The 16,531-nt window shown below is 37.4% G+C and overlaps 2 protein-coding genes, 1 non-coding gene and 1 pseudogene across 3 annotated transcripts; 2 read left to right on the top strand and 2 right to left on the bottom strand.

Annotated features, from left to right (window-relative positions):
- The first annotated feature begins 2,600 nt into the window (after nucleotides 1-2,600).
- Nucleotides 2,601-4,032, top strand: LOC143572955 (uncharacterized). Its single transcript, XM_077057967.1, has 2 exons — nucleotides 2,601-2,995; nucleotides 3,311-4,032. The coding sequence occupies exons 1-2, from the start codon at nucleotides 2,866-2,868 to the stop codon at nucleotides 3,901-3,903; spliced, it is 723 nt and encodes a 240-aa protein (XP_076914082.1). The 5' UTR covers nucleotides 2,601-2,865; the 3' UTR covers nucleotides 3,904-4,032.
- Nucleotides 4,033-5,178: 1,146 nt separating this feature from the next.
- LOC143572963 (protein QUIRKY-like) lies at nucleotides 5,179-8,362 on the top strand. The gene has a single exon (XM_077057975.1). It carries the CDS (start codon nucleotides 5,274-5,276, stop codon nucleotides 8,322-8,324), a length of 3,051 nt encoding a protein of 1,016 aa, XP_076914090.1. The 5' UTR covers nucleotides 5,179-5,273; the 3' UTR covers nucleotides 8,325-8,362.
- A 2,152-nt stretch (nucleotides 8,363-10,514) lies between these two features.
- Nucleotides 10,515-10,587, bottom strand: TRNAA-AGC (transfer RNA alanine (anticodon AGC)). Its single transcript has one exon. It is a non-coding gene; the product is annotated as a tRNA-Ala (tRNA).
- Nucleotides 10,588-11,490: 903 nt separating this feature from the next.
- On the bottom strand, nucleotides 11,491-15,421 carry LOC143572965 (protein NRT1/ PTR FAMILY 4.6-like; annotated as a pseudogene).
- Nucleotides 15,422-16,531: the final 1,110 nt, after the last annotated feature.

The following is a 16,531-nucleotide window of genomic DNA, read 5'->3' as shown; positions in this document are numbered from 1 at the left end:
TTACAATTGGGTGCTGCTGTTGCTGTCTGCCTTATTTCCGTCAACCGCCTCCGTCCGCTGCCCAGCCGCCTTCTCCGCCGCTGTCAGCAGCCGCCGCCGCCATTTAGTTGCCGGAGGTGCTGTTGCTCATTGTTGTGTCACCATCTAGCCTTGTTCGTTATCCTTCGGTGTCTTCCCGGTTTTGATAACCGAGGTATATGGAATACTCATCTATGGTTGATTATTATTTATGTTTAATCGTACTCGTATAATAGTTGTAATCGGATCCGGGTTTTGGGTCGGGTTAATCGTATAATCGTTCCGCTGCGTTTTTATAGTTCGTTGATTTGCTAGTATATTAATATTGATTAATAACTAATGAAACGAATTATTTACTAAAACGGGTTTAAAATATTTGACCGTTTTCGTTCCGAACCACCATTGAAACCCAACACCACCGATGTTCAACCTTCATCATCATACTCTTTTCTTCTAAACTTTCCACACAAAAATTAAATCCGGTTGGTTTGACACGGCAAGAAAAGGTGGACTATTCCATTTGTGTCAGTAGAGATAAGTACCAAATCCTCCATCTCCAAGAGATCTCTTGATTGCCACCCCAAACTGATGAATGAATTGAAAACTCAAACTAAAAGTTACATTTTGGATGATCTAGTTTTGTTCAAAAAACTTAAACCTTGGATCCACAATTCATTCACTCAGACCTTGTCATCGGAAACAATTAATATACCATAACCTTTAGAACCATTCAACTTTTGAACCGAGATCTAAATCCAATCGCCGGAAAGACCACATGGGCCCCCGCCAAACATGAGATTGGTGGCTGTCGGTTTAACACGGCAAGAACCACACCATCTCCGTTATCTCTCTTCGATTTTTGCAGCCGCCGGTCGATGATGACGAACTGACGGTGGCCGGTCGGAGATGGGAGACGGTGACGTAGAGGTTATGTAACAGCTTAACAAATAAAGAGAAAGTATAAAAGAATATCATTGAGTATTTAAAAATAATAAAAAAAAAATAACCTATTTTGGTAAATAGTTTTAAAATTCCCTATTTTAGTAAATAGTTTTTCTCACCGACCCATTTTGGTAAAAAAAATCCTCCCAGCCCCTTGGCGCCCTCTACCGCCCTGCCAAAATGGTGTTTAACGCCATATTATGCTGATGTGGAGTGGGGCATGAGCTCACTACACACCGTCTAAGTATAACACATGCCTTTCACATAAATACTTATATACATATATTTTTACAAACTGTGTAAAACAGCAAACCAGTTGTCATGACTGTCCCTAAATTAGCAAGTTACCCCACCAATATCCGAGGCAGGCTAGAGCAAATAGAGCTAGAAATATCAAGGGTAAAAGTGTCCCACCGAATTCTGATATTCATGATCAGTGAACCTAAAGAAGCTGACATTTCATGATTAGTTCTTGTATTCTAGAATGTTCACTTACTAAAAGATTTGGTTTCGTGCAAGGCCTCGCAGCAAGAAGAGGCAGTTGTCATTTGAAACAAAACGCTCTTTGTTTGCATAGGGTTCCAAACCTTCGCACCCTGATGAAACCTTTCTTTTCTATCTTATTAGTAGAGCCTAAGCGTCCTTATTGAAGCCTAACTAACTAGAAATATAAGCAATAACACACCGATTAGAATCCAGATAGAAGAGAATGCCTTTCTTTCTCAAAGTAAACTTTCTCCCTACCCTTCATGCTTTAGAAAGATTGCAGCTAGCGTGCTGGACTAATATAACACAAAGTCAAGGCTCTTCTCCTGTTCTATCATGTTCACTTACTGAAAGATGAACTAAAGTCTATGTTTGCCAACAGAATCTTAATCTTGGTGAATCTGCAAAATGAGTGTTTTGAGTTTTGAGAATATTGCATATCATAATACTAATAAGTCAAACAAATCCAACAAGGAGAGACAGAATGTCAAGACTGAGAGAGTGAAACCTGCTGATGAAAAAATAACTGAATTATAAAGGCAAATAGAGTTATTTGATTATATATCATAAAGACATAAAAGACATGGAAGAAAGCACATGGTTTTTATTTTAATGGAGCAGGGCTGGAAGAAAACAAAGAGAACATGTTATTAGTAAGATATTAACTTATATTTTTTCCACAAATAGTATTGCAATAATATTCTTGTTTTTAGATACTTTCAAAATAAATATTATATTAGTATCATGTGGTACAGAAATCAGAATATGTTTTGAACTTTTATACCACCCCCTTGAAAGAGATGAGCTTGGAAGCTTAAAGAATGCCATTAATATCATCTTAGTTTTATATTATATATAATGATTCTTAATGAGTAAATAGATTCTTTAAATCATGATAATTACTATAAAATGAAGCATGTAATAATTTAAAGTAAATCACTAAATCAGAACAGGGTTTATCTGTCAATTAGTGTATGTTACTTTAAGTTGAAGAGATAATATATGAGTATATAACACAAATTAACCAATTTCTAGGCAATTCAGTCAAAATAACAAATCTAACATACTTGCCATCATGTTTTGTAAATTACAAATTTAAATAAAAGTTTTTTTTTTCTATTTATAATAGTATCATGCATATTATAATCAATAGACCAAATGAGGAACAAACCACTGTCCATAGGCTAAAGTTTGGAATAAAAATAAAAATGTGTGTAAGAAAAGTTATTTCATATCATACCATCTCTTCGACTCAAAGTAACATACATTAATGATGATATGATCATGTCCTATATATAACTTGTTGTATTCACAATTATATAACAAACTTACCATCAATTATCAATATACATCCGCATATATAGTTCCCATACCTCGCTTAAACTTCATTATTCCGTTAAAAATATAACTTCATTATTAATGGCACATGTCCCTGGTAGATCACCATTCGGTGACAACCAAAGTTCTCGTTTAGTATTCGAAGAGTTTGTGCCCCCTTCAGATTGGACCGAAGACTCAACTTGCCATTACCTCCTTATTGATCTTCCCGGTACATCAAATTCATCTTGTTTTTACCCTTAAACTTATAGTTTAGAGACCTCGACCTATAAACAAATTTTTCTCTTTTTTTTTCCAACTTTTATATAAAGTTAATACATAAACTATGATTACAAAGATAATATTACTACAAAATTTATAAAAGCTATTTAAGATGTACGTGTTGCAAATAAAGTTTAGGCAACGTTCAACCTGTTTGACGTGTTCCTCTTTTAGTTACTCATTTTAGTTCAAACAAAGTCCAAATCGACTAATTTATAAACAATCCGAGAAAACAATTTTTAGTTTGGTGTTTTTTGCATTACAGGTTTCAAGAAACAAGAGCTAAAGCTTCAAGTTGATAAAGGAACCCATATATTAGTTAGTGGAGTAAGGCAGGTGACAGAGAACAAATACAAGCGGTTTGAACAAAGTTTTGAATTGCCAAAAGATGCAAACATAGAAAAGATCACCGGGAAGCTTGATGGTGAGATTATATATATTTCAGTCCCTAAGAAAGTTGAACAACAACACAAAGAGGTCAAACAAGACATCATTCAAGAATCAGAACCGGAACCGGAACCAGTAGCAGATGAAGATGATAATGACAAGAAGTCAGATACACATCAATCTGATGATGAACAAGAGCACCAAGAAACTCCAACTCCATTATCAGATGAAGATGGCAAGAAACCAAATGCATATGAAACGGAAGAAAGTGTTAACAAACACGGTGAAAAGGATCTTGAAAGAAAGAAACAAAGAACAGGTTTTGATGATAGTTGGGGGCAAGACGCTGAATTTCTTCTAAGGCTAGCAATGGATAAACTAAACAAGAATAAAAAGATTGTTGTGACAGCAATCTTTGCATTTTCATTAGGGGTGTTGGTGTCTCGAAAGTTTCAGTCAAATGGGAATTGATGGAGCTCTTGAAATCAACAGTAGTAGTCCATCATACATTATATCAAAATGTACTTTGAGATTAAAAAATGTAACACAAATTGCAAACATCTAATTATATCAAATCAGTTTGATTATGGTGATACAATTATACAAAGGAACAACATATCATTTCCTGATATGATTTTGTCTCCCGATATAAAAAAAAAGACAAGTATCAATACTATTCGTTCATTTCTTTTTTCTAACTTTATTTAAGAGGATCAGATGCCGCACCATCCTCGATCAAAACTCACTACTGGTTTTAACCTCCTTAAAAACTATTAAAAAATGAAGATTAACGTGATAACCGTCCATATTTAGAAGGTTATCGTATTAGATAGTATTAAACCGTATCATTATAGTCTATATATACGGATTTATTGTATTTATCATAACCTAATATTTATACAATCAATATCCCACCTCCAAATTGCATTCTTTTAGGTAAATAAGAATTATATCATGGTAAGTGTGAAAATTTGAACAGGATCCCTTGATCGAAGGAAGAAAATAGTAAAAGGGGATGCTTACTTCTAAAAACTTTATTCAAAAAGTAACTTTTTTGACAAGAAAAAGGAGAGAAAGAAGGTGGAATCATGTGCCATGGAAGCATATTATTAGGTTACAAGTGGTTTGAGAATAGTGATATTTGCTGATGCAAAACGGAGTTGGAGTGAATGAGAATGCACATAGATGATGAATGAATATAAAAAAGTAACTTGATGTTTGTGACAAAGAATCTAATGCTGATGTCCACAACAAGAATTTAGTTGCTTGACTAAAAAGCAACATATTCAAATCTTGTTCTACACTTTAGCCTCAACTCCACAACATCTCTTTTATAGTTTTTTATCCCAAATCATCAAAAAATGCGTAGGACATGATAAAATAAATAAGGAAAAAACCATACTTGATACACAATAATAACATGCATTATACGTATAGATTAATTTGTTTAATGCAACATACATGTTTCGATTAAATTAATTTCTTGTATTTGAGCGTTGACAAATTTATTTTTTGTTTTTATCCCATTATCGTAACTCGCTACTGACTGAATTCGTATCAACTCACACCTGTACTGCGCGAGTTTAACCAACCGACGAAACATTTTTTTAAATATCTTTTATTATCATAAGTTTTACAAATACAAATATTAGTTATATAGTTACCAATAAAAACTTAACCAATAACAATTGATACACCTTCGCGGTTTTCAACATAAAAGATTATTTATTTTAGTTCGTCAAAAGAATAAGGGGATAATGAAAAACAAAGAGAAAGCATTCTTTCCTCATTAAACAAAGTCACCTCTCACCACCACCACCACCACCACCACTGATGACACCATGACGCCAGACCAACAACAACCACCACCACCACCGTCTGGAAGACCTGTCCGGAAACTAGTCGTCGAAGTCTCCGACGCGCGTGACTTACTTCCTAAGGACGGACTAGGCAGTTCAAGCGCGTACGTGGTGGCAGATTTCGACGGTCAGAAGCGAAGAACATCAACAGTTTCCAGAAGCTTGAATCCGGTATGGAACGAGAGTCTGGAGTTTGTGGTGTCCGATCCAAGCACCATGGATTACGAGGAGTTGGAGATTGAGGTGTTTAATGATAAACGGATGAGTAATGGTAGCGCGAGAAAGAATCATTTTCTGGGTCGGGTCAAACTGTACGGAACACAGTTTGCCAGAAGAGAAGATGCGGGTTTGGTTTATTTTCAGTTGGAGAAGAAGAGTGTGTTTAGTTGGATTAGAGGCGAGATTGGATTAAGAATATATTATTACGATGACGTCGACGTCACCGCCACCGGAGATAATAATAATAATAATGCTCAATCACTACCACCACCGCCGGAAAAAGAACCACCACCGTTTGAAGGTAGGAAAATGGAAGAAGTTCCGGGTCCGGGTCCGATGGAGAATATGCAACCACCGGTGACGGTTACTGAAGAGCCACCAGCGGTGGTGACAGTACAAATGGAAAACCATCAACAACAACAGCAGCAGCATGAGCATCAAGGGATGCCACCACCTCAGATGAATCCAGAATACCCACCACCGGATATGAGGAGAATGCAAACAAGAGGAAATGAGAGAGTTAGGGTTATGAAACGACCGGATAATGGGATTGGGGATTACTCGCCACGAGTAATCCCAAGACGATCTGCACCCACAGAATCCGAAAGAATCCAAGCGTATGATTTAGTAGACCCAATGCAATACTTATTCGTAAGAATAGTTAAAGCCCGTGGCCTCTCACCTAACCAAAGCCCCTATGTAAGAATCGGTAACTCCGTCCGGTCCAAACCCGGTGAGCCCTCATCGAATCCCGAATGGCATCAAGTCTTTGCGTTAGCTTATAACAAGCCCGACTCTGGAAACTCGTCTACACTCGAGATCTCGGTATGGGACGCTCATTCGGAGAATTTCCTTGGCGGTGTGTGTTTTGATTTGTCCGATGTCCCGGTCCGTGACCCTCCGGACAGTCCGTTGGCTCCGCAGTGGTATCGGCTCGAAGGCGGTGATGATCCGAACGCTGGAGGAAAAGTTTCCGGTGATATACAGCTTTCGGTTTGGATTGGAACTCAAGCCGATGACGCGTTTCCGGAATCGTGGAGCTCAGATGCGCCATATGTGTCTCATACTAGATCAAAGGTTTATCAGTCGCCTAAATTGTGGTATTTGAGAGTTACTATAATGGAAGCTCAAGACCTTGAGATTGCGCCTAATTTGCCTCCGTTAACGGCGCCGGATGTGAAAGTTAAAGCTCAGTTAGGGTTTCAGTCTGTTCGGACGAGGAGAGGTGTGATGAATAATCGTACGGGGTCGTTTCACTGGAATGAGGATCTGATATTTGTTGCTGGTGAGCCTTTGGAAGACAGTTTGATCTTACTGCTAGAGGACCGCACGGGGCAGGAACCGGTGCTGCTGGGACATGTTTTGATCCCTGTTGCTGCGATTGAGCAACGATTAGATGAACGCCACGTGAAAGCGAGATGGTTGCCGTTAGAGGGTGGTCCTGGTGGATCCTACTGCGGCAGAATACAGTTAAGGTTGTGCTTGGAAGGCGGGTATCACGTGCTTGACGAGGCAGCGCACGTGTGTAGTGATTTCCGGCCAACGGCGACCCAGTTGTGGAAGCCGGCGATTGGAATTTTAGAGCTCGGTATACTTGGAGCCCGTGGGTTATTACCGATGAAATCCAGGGGCACGGGTAAAGGGTCAACAGACCCGTATTGTGTAGCGAAGTATGGAAAGAAATGGGTTCGGACCCGAACTATAACCGATAGTTTTGACCCTAGGTGGAACGAGCAGTACACGTGGCAGGTCTATGACCCGTGCACGGTCTTAACCATAGGCGTGTTTGACAACTGGCGTATGTTTGCTGACATGGCAGAGGAGAAACCTGACTTCCGGATAGGTAAAGTCCGAATTCGCGTGTCTACATTAGAAAGTTACAAGGTATACACAAACTCATTCCCGTTATTAGTCTTACAACGAACCGGATTGAAAAAAATGGGAGAAATTGAGTTGGCAGTTCGGTTTGCCTGCCCGTCATTGCTGCCCGACACGTGTGCGGTTTATGGGCAGCCTTTGCTTCCACGAATGCACTATTTGCGTCCACTTGGTGTGGCGCAACAAGAGGCGTTACGTGGGGCAGCCACTAAAATGGTGGCGGCCTGGCTGGCACGGTCAGAGCCGCCACTAGGTTCTGAGGTGGTTCGGTACATGTTGGATGCGGATTCGCATACATGGAGCATGAGAAAAAGTAAAGCGAATTGGTTCCGGATCGTGGGTGTACTCGCGTGGGCGGTTGGGTTAGCTAAATGGTTAGATAATATTAGGAGGTGGAGGAACCCGGTTACTACGGTTCTAGTCCATTTCCTATATTTGGTTCTAGTTTGGTTCCCGGATTTAATCGTCCCAACTGCATTTCTATACGTGTGTTTGATCGGGACATGGTATTATCGGTTCAGACCAAAAACACCCGCGGGTATGGACATCCGTTTATCTCAAGCGGAAACGGTTGACCCGGAGGATTTAGACGAGGAATTCGACACGTTTCCAAGTTCAAGACCGCCCGATCTGGTTCGAGCCCGGTACGACCGGTTAAGAATGTTGGCGGCTCGGGTCCAAACAGTGTTGGGTGATTTTGCAACACAAGGGGAGAGGGTCCAAGCCTTGGTGAGCTGGAGGGACCCAAGGGCTACAAAACTGTTTATCGGGGTGTGTCTTATGATCACGGTGGTGCTGTATGTGGTGCCGCCCAAGATGGTGGCCGTGGCTCTCGGGTTTTACTTTTTGCGACACCCGATGTTCAGGGAACCGATGCCGCCGGCTAGTCTGAATTTCTTTAGAAGGCTTCCAAGTTTATCTGATAGGCTAATGTAGTGATGAAATACACAATAATAAGGTTGTTTTTAGAGTGAATTGGGATTTATCATTTTTGAATGTTTTGAGACGAAAATAAAGTGTTACTGATGGCTCATGAACCGGTCTTATGATCAAGTGACCCGGCAGAATTTGCTTTTAGTGTAATCTAATGATTATATATTTACGTGTTAATACACACGAAGAGTTATCTCGGTTTATGACATGATCTGTTCGGCTACTGGCTATGGCTTTGGCTATGATTTAATTGTTTTGTAAATGAATGCAAACAAAACAACATTGGGCTGTTGATATTAAATATTATTTAATGGTAGGTCGTGGGCCAATCTTTTGGATTCTTTTAATTGACACTGAGGCCCAACCTCGGTCATAACTCGTAGCTACCAACCATAGAATTTGTTGGTCCATGGCCACATTATTAAATGCCAAGTGCCTTTTTCTTTCTTTTTAATTTGGGAAATTGCAACATATCATAAACATCTAGCAAGACACTAGAAAAAGCAAAGAAACCATTACGAGTTTAAATAAAAACATCAATATGACCAAGTAGAGTCAGAAGCTTTAAGAATATCGTCTGATTTTTCATAGAACATGTCTTCTCCTTCTGAGTGTTCCAAGCATTCCTCACCTTCTAAATATGCCAAGTGAAGTGACAGTGTAAGAGAGAGCCACGAGAAGCTTTGACCATATCTTTGAGGTAGCATCAGAATCCATAAGGTTATAAGTTTTAATATAGTCACGACTCACGAGGAAGGGCAACATCCAATTATTAAAATCCAATTTTCCTAATAACTACAATAGTTAATAAACTTGGCTAACTTGTATAATTATCAAAACGGATATTAACAATTAAGAAAGTAGTTGTTCATAACAATACATGATTGTAGGCCAGAAGTCCTCTACTTGGTGATGCACCATTTGTGGGGTATTCACATTTTTAAGGCCCCTGGTTTCGTAATCTCTTTCAACCCATTATTTCATACCAAAATTAGTAAATAAAAGCTTGATATAAAAGCTTGAAGTCACACTTTAAACACATCAAAATTTCTTGGGCTTTTTGCAACAACAGGTTAGTCATTCAGCCTCATTTCTTGTATACCTTTTTAATATTAGTATAACATGGTTTGGTTTGGTTTGGTTCTAAGGGACAATTACTATATCACATAATATGATAAAATCTATTGTGACAGTTAAGAAATGGGAGACACCGAGGAAAACCTTAAAAAGGAAGAGAAACAGGTAGACAAGGACGGGAAAAAAGAAAAGGCTAAAGACAAGAAGAAGGATAAAAAAGAAAAGAATCCCGCAGATAAAAATGACCCGACCAAACTGAAGGCCAAGCTTGAAAAGATTGATTCGAAGATTCAAGCGCTTAACGTTAAACGGGAAGAACTTGTCAAACAAATTGAGCAAGCTCAAGCCAGTGCTCCTGGGGCACAAGCATGAGCCTCTTGAGAGAAGAAGTGAGTTTGTGACCCATAAGACTAACTAAAAGAAGTTTGTTTGTACATATATGTGAAAATGTTTTCTCATTATAATTACACTAAGATTTTTTCAGTTTACAATTGGATGGTTATATAAATATAACAAACGACTCTTAAATTAGAAGTCAAAGTTTTTCAATTATTTGTAACGATCTCTTTTCAGAACTTTAACCCGACCTAAAACTCAACATTATTCATCTTAATACCAGTCAAAACACTAACTTATGTTTGTTCTCCTTGTTTGTATCAACTAAAACATTACCTCCTTCACCGACATCACTATCTTTGCGTTTTAAAATCCCAGCAGTCGCGGTGGAGATAGAATGGGTATCTTCGATTCTTTCATTCCAATCCTTTCCAAACTGGAAAGAAACCAATCACCTCCATTTTACTCTATATTTCTCTTCATTTTCTTTTCATGTCCTTTCTTTTAATGAAATTCAGGAACACAAAAATTTTTGAATCTTTTCCTATCTCTCATTAAATGAAACTCGGGAAAACAATCATCTCAATCTTTCCATGCTTCCCTTCAGTGGAACTTGGGAACACAACGCTAATCTTTTAAGTTTGATTAACGAGTCAGAGCCAGTTTATTTCCCCACTAGTTTTGTTTTACAGATACAGAAAGTATTCCATATTTTATTTGCCGGAAATTTCTTATCTTAATGAATTGAACACAAATGTTCAAAAAAATGATATAAAAACATGGAGATGCGGGGTATCGATCCCCGTACCTCTCGCATGCTAAGCGAGCGCTCTACCATCTGAGCTACATCCCCATCTTGATTTACTTGAATCACGTTATTTAGTGAATGTTCTCACTATTTCTTTTCAAATCATTTACTCCAATATTATCACTTGTACTTGCAAGTAAAAAATTTCTTATTTCTTATCAAAATCATTGTTGTTATCAGGAATTAGGGATTGATGATGACTCTTGGACTTAATTTTATGTATGGACCATTTAGTACACCGTCATTATCTTAATCATAATCAATCAATTTGGGTAATCTGTCAATGATTTATTGTATGTTAGTTTAGTGTCTTTTCTTCAGTTTCTGGAAAAACAAATTTCCTTAAATATCCATTTAATCTTTCCACTTTTGGAAAGATAATCTTAAGATTATCATGCTCTTGGTGCTATCACTTCATATTATTATTATTATTATTATTATTATTATTATTATTATTATTATTATTATTATTATTATCATTACCCCCACCATTTTACATCCACTTATTTGATTAGACTTCTTTCAAGATAGGTGTTCTAGCTAATTCATTTTCTTTTTTATAACGTGCAAGGGTTAGTTTTGAGTCAACACCAAACCAAAAATGAAAATTAAGTTTTTGAAAATCGTTTTGGGTTTAAGTTTTTTCGGTTTTGCCATTTAAACTTGAAAACTCTTGGGAAACAAAACTTGGCCAAAAATATTGAATTTTGGTCATAAAGTTTTTTTTATTAGTTAATAACGAATTGATTATATAAGTTTGGGCTATAATTTTTGGGGTCAAACTCTTACATCATTATAAATATAAATTACATGATATTCAAAATAAAAAGTGAAAATCGATAAGTTAGGCTCGTTTTTTTCATTTTAAACTACATGCAAAACCGAAATCGTACCGATAGTTCGGTTTTTATGAAAACATAAAAACTAAAGGTTGGCAGGTTGCATGCACATCCCTACTTATAACCATAGTTTTGATTTATCTCATCATTTCAAATCAACATCAACAAATAACCGAATTAATCAAATTGTAACAGAAGTAACTAATGGTTCGGTTACGCCATAATTGACTAACTGGAAGTTGTTTTCTGTATTTGGTTTTGGTGTGTGATATAATTAATCAAAGAGAGCTGATTATAGTTTTTACACCTAGCTATTCAAAATATGGGATGTTCTTCAAACACAACATGTGTATCCTTTTAAAATAAACAACATACATTAACTCATACCCACTTAGTACACACATTAACTAGTAACACCGACCCAAACTGACTCATGCACACCCTAACATTAGCTGGTAAAACCGACCCTAACTGGCTCATGCACACCATAATATTAACTAGTAAAACCGACCCTAACTGACTCATGCACACCCTAACGATTAAACTCCTGATGATTTGCACAACATTCGTGTGTCATTCGAACAACCACCGTTGACTTTTGACCCATACTTATATGATTTAGCCCAAATGAGATACACAATAAAGTTCAAACCACTTAATACACACATTAACCAGTAAAACCTCTCAAGATGATAATGATTCAAGTTACTTCCATAGAGCCAAGGCGTGTGACGGAACGTGCCCGTAACATGGTTCACAATAGAAACCAACACTGAGCTAAGATAATAACCCATGGCTAATGAGACCCACGAGAGCGATGTAGCCAATGATCTCATGCTAAAGGGCGCCTCCGTAAAAAAGAAATCCATCACGCCAGCTAAGCTAAAAAGATCAGCCGACCCGAGAAACAAGTACTGCAAAGAAACCCAAAGGAAAGTGACTGGAAGTGGCTCGGTGGAGTTTGTTAAACCAGCTTGGTTAGCCACTAGTTTTCGTTTGATTTCCACTAAGGCTGCAACCGCCATGGCTATGATGGATAAGACTAACCCGATCCCTATTCGTTGCAATTGAGTTATGCCTGTTTAGGTTTTGGTTATTTTTCTTGCAAGTGGGATTACAATATGGTCATACATTGGTGCAAGTAGCATGATAAAAATAACTGGGAATACAGGAAGTGAAGCGGGTGGGACCCGTAACGACCCGAGTTTAGTGTTCATGGTGGCTGCTTGTTGGACCGAGAATGTTGAGAGCTGCGCGAGACAGCAGTTGAGCATTATGGTTGATATAAATACTGGGAAGATCTTAAACACAATTTTAACTTCTTCCACTTGTTTGACATTGACCTTAAATGGTGGAAAAGTTGACTTGTTCATAACTGCTCTGTTGAGAAAGGCGAGATCTTCGGTCATGTTCTGTTTCAGCTTAGCTTCTTCTAATTCCTTGTGTTGTGTAAAATTTGATGTGGGTGATGATGAGTTTGTGCTAACTGTAGCATTTCTTGTATTACTTGAAAATGTGTTGAAGATAGCTGCAGCAAGTACCTGGTGTAAATAACTTATTAGAAATATGTATTGAATGTGTTTATTATCTGTTAAGTTCAAACAGATGAAAAGGAGTTGGTAGACTATTATTTGACCCAAACTTCAAACGGGCGTAACTTAGGGTATGGTTGGAGTTACAGGGCCCATAATCAGCAGACGGAAAGGTCTCAACGAGCAGGATCATGGCCCAGCTGTGGGACCCGCATTTATTCATCTAAAGCCCGGATTCATAAGTGCACCAAAAGCGAGACAAAATACATAATAATTGAAAAATGATGATCTTTGTTTTCTTCCTTGAGTAGTTTCTTCATCAAACTGTTCAGCCCCATGAGGTGGAAGTGATCCTTTGATTCCTCCAACACCCAATGCCACTAGATATAATCCTATGAAGAAAAGCGCTTCTTTGCCACCTTTGAGTTCTTCACATTTATTATTCCTGTTGGCTGATGAACAACTTTCTGGTTTCAAAGAATGGTTGTGGGCTTGTGTTGTGAGTATTATAAGACCCTGTTTAAATAGTCAACATCAGTTCACTTATGACTATATAATTTTGTTAAATCATATTTTTGAGTAGTTACAAGGTCGAAGAAATTCGGATGTAGTATACAGTAGGATTTGTTAATGAGTGTCATTTAATACATAATCAGTTTTAAGTAAAGAACTGCAATAATCACATAAATATTTGTATCTTTTGCTTTATTTGTAATGTATAAGGTGGTTATGTAATCACCTACCCAACTATGTCTCCCAGTAATTAGAAAGCACTACCTGAAGTGTATTATGCGATTCTTATAATTCTCTACTTACAATTGGTTATGTACTGAACGTGTCATTATGAATATATGTCCCTCGTTAGTAATGTAAGTGTAATTAATAAGGAAAAAAAAAAGGAAAAAGAAAACATAAATATGTTGGTATCCATGATGAATTGACTTACTTAACATAAGTTATGAAAATTTAAACACGAGAAAACTTCATATATAAAAGTTTGTTACGTACCGCAAGTTCAATTGTAGCGCTTATAAGATAGATGGAATAGGTTGTAAAGAAAGCATCAGCTAAGAAGCCACCAAGGATAGCAAGAAAGAAAGATGTGCCCATGAAATTGCTGACAATGTTTGAACAACTTGATGGAGAATAGTGCATGAATTTTGATAGATAGAGCACAAGGTTGCTTGCATTAGCCAGATATGCTAAGTTCTCAAGTACCTCCACAACTATTGGATAAAAAAATATTACTCATCTAATTTGTATACTAAACAATATGACTGTTGAACTTTAAGAGTTGACTTAATTACTTACCTAAGACAAAAGATGCTGCAAGTGTGCCACCATGTTGACCTTCTACAGCTGGTTTGTTTCTCCAACTAACATACCTGTTGGATTTGCTTATTTGGCATTCTTCATCCTACAATATCATCACAAACCAGAGTAACGATGTTACAATATAAGCGAGTTATTTATTTAGTATTAAAGAAAAAACATAACTAATTAGTGGTACCATGTTGTTGTGAAACTTGGGATGATCTTTCTCTAGAGAATAATGTTGTGTTACAATGTTTTATTGTGGTGAGAGGATGATACATGTCATCCTATTTATACATGGCATTATACAACCCACCTGGATCGAATGGTCTAGACCCTAGACATCTTGAAAGTGATTGCATCCTCTAATGTTTTAACCAAAAGGTTTACCTTATGTAAGTTTGTTACTATTAATATTATTAACATTTATTTTTATTGTTGTTATTATTATAAGTAGTGTTTTGGGGAGAAGAAAACTTGATCACTTAATTTCCAATTTGGGTATGATTCAGTCACTAGTTAGTGACTGAACTGTAGTGCTATAAGGGCGTCAAAATAGTAGTCTCTAGAAATAGTGTAAAGATGATAATGATCTTTACCTAAGGGTGGACTCTGGTACTCGAAGAACGAAGATGATCGGGTGGGTGGCCCGTCAATGATTCAAATTGTCATTAAAAAAGAAAGTTAAAACCTACTGCCTACGTGACATTAACATGGTAAAGCACTATGTACTTTTTAGTTAAAACACAACACATAGTCTAATTGTAATTCAATGAGATATAGAAAAACTGTTTTTTACTTTGTCATTATACATTATTTATTAAACTAAAAAATAAAATTAATGTTACCACTCCACATCAACATAAAAAAAAAGATATAAAGATTTCCTTAATGAATCAAAAATAGAACATGATTAAAAAACATGTTAAAACCTATAATTTAATAAAATATAAAAGTTAAGTGGCTTAATTAGAACACGTATTAAACTTTAATGACTTAACTAGGTTATTGACCCGTGGGCGCCACGGGTGGAAAATTATAAATCATGTAACATCCACACGTTTCTAGTATCAACTAATATATAAATCATGTATAAACATATTCAGCTAAAATAACATCCATATTACAATTATAAATTAGTAAATAGTTCCTTATAAACACATTTGTAGTTTTATTCGTAACTTTACCTTCCATGTCTAATATAAACATTTTAACACCGTCTCTACTCTTCACTGGTGATAAAGCCACATATAGTTGATCATGTGTAGACACCGGTTCTCGCAGGTATATGCCAACTCTTGCTGGTGATTGGCCTTGACTTTTATTAATTGTCATTGCAAAACAATCCGCAACAGGAAACTTGTAACATCATGTAAAATTCGGGCCAAAAAATGTCAATTTTCAAAGTCAAAGGACCAATTCTGCAAAAATCTAAATCCCAGGGACCAAATTGTAATTTCTGTATTTCCTGACCTATCGCGGTACGCGATGGGTGAGAGGAGACACCCATCGCGTACCACGATGGCGATGTCTGACACACGTGACACGTGTGCCACGTGGCACACGGTGGCAACGTCTGCCGCCACGTGGCAGCTCGTCCGCCACGTGTCACCACGTGTAAGCGGTGCCTGCCATGTGTCGACACGTGGCAGGTCTAGGCACTAGGGGTGTGCATATTTAGGTCCGGACCGAAAAACCCGAGAAAACCGACCCTAAAAAACCCGAACTCGAACCGACCCTACAGTTCCTTGTTTTATTTCGGTCCTCAAAATTCATAATATTCGGTTTCGCGTCGGGTCGGGTCTTCGGTCCAAAACACTCAAAACCCGGTTAATCCCAAGTAACCCAGATGATTTAACGTAACTCTTACGTAAAGCCGGACTTGAAAATAAGATGAAATGTGATTTATATTCTTTTTGAATTTGGAGATATAGACATTACTACAACTTGCATTCCCGAATCCCGATAAAAGTTTTAATATTTTCTTTATTGCCTTAAAAGAAAAGGAAAAAATACTTTATTATTTATTAGACATCATTTCATCTTTTTAAACAAATTAACTTGCTTTTATCCTCACTCCCAAAAAACTAATGAAACTAACCGGAAAATGGAACCGTCACGGCGGTTGTACCCGTTGGGTCGTAGTGAAATCATGTGTGCTAAACAAAGGTACCATGGTAACTGTTTCTGCCTTTGAGGAGGGAAGAAAAGAAAAGAAACCACCACCACAATGAAGCGGTGCACCGTCTTTAAGTCACCGGAACTCAAATATCTTCTTTGTCTTTGGCTCTTATGCACCTTCTT

Source organism: Bidens hawaiensis, unplaced genomic scaffold (assembly GCF_021521415.1).
Source record: "Bidens hawaiensis isolate Kalapana, Puna unplaced genomic scaffold, B.hawaiensis_p1.1 tig00026179_1, whole genome shotgun sequence".
Taxonomy (NCBI): Eukaryota; Viridiplantae; Streptophyta; class Magnoliopsida; order Asterales; family Asteraceae; genus Bidens; species Bidens hawaiensis.
The sequence above is the reverse complement of the archived record's forward strand: the minus strand, read 5'-3'. Positions and strand labels throughout refer to the sequence as shown.

Bases quoted from the DNA above. Each gene is read 5' to 3' on its own strand.
- LOC143572963 (XM_077057975.1), top strand. From the start codon at position 5,274: ATGACGCCAGACCAACAACAACCACCACCACCACCGTCTGGAAGACCT.
- LOC143572955 (XM_077057967.1), top strand. From the start codon at position 2,866: ATGGCACATGTCCCTGGTAGATCACCATTCGGTGACAACCAAAGTTCT. The intron at 2,996-3,310 runs GTACATCAAATT...TTTGCATTACAG, and splicing joins CCTCCTTATTGATCTTCCCG to GTTTCAAGAAACAAGAGCTA.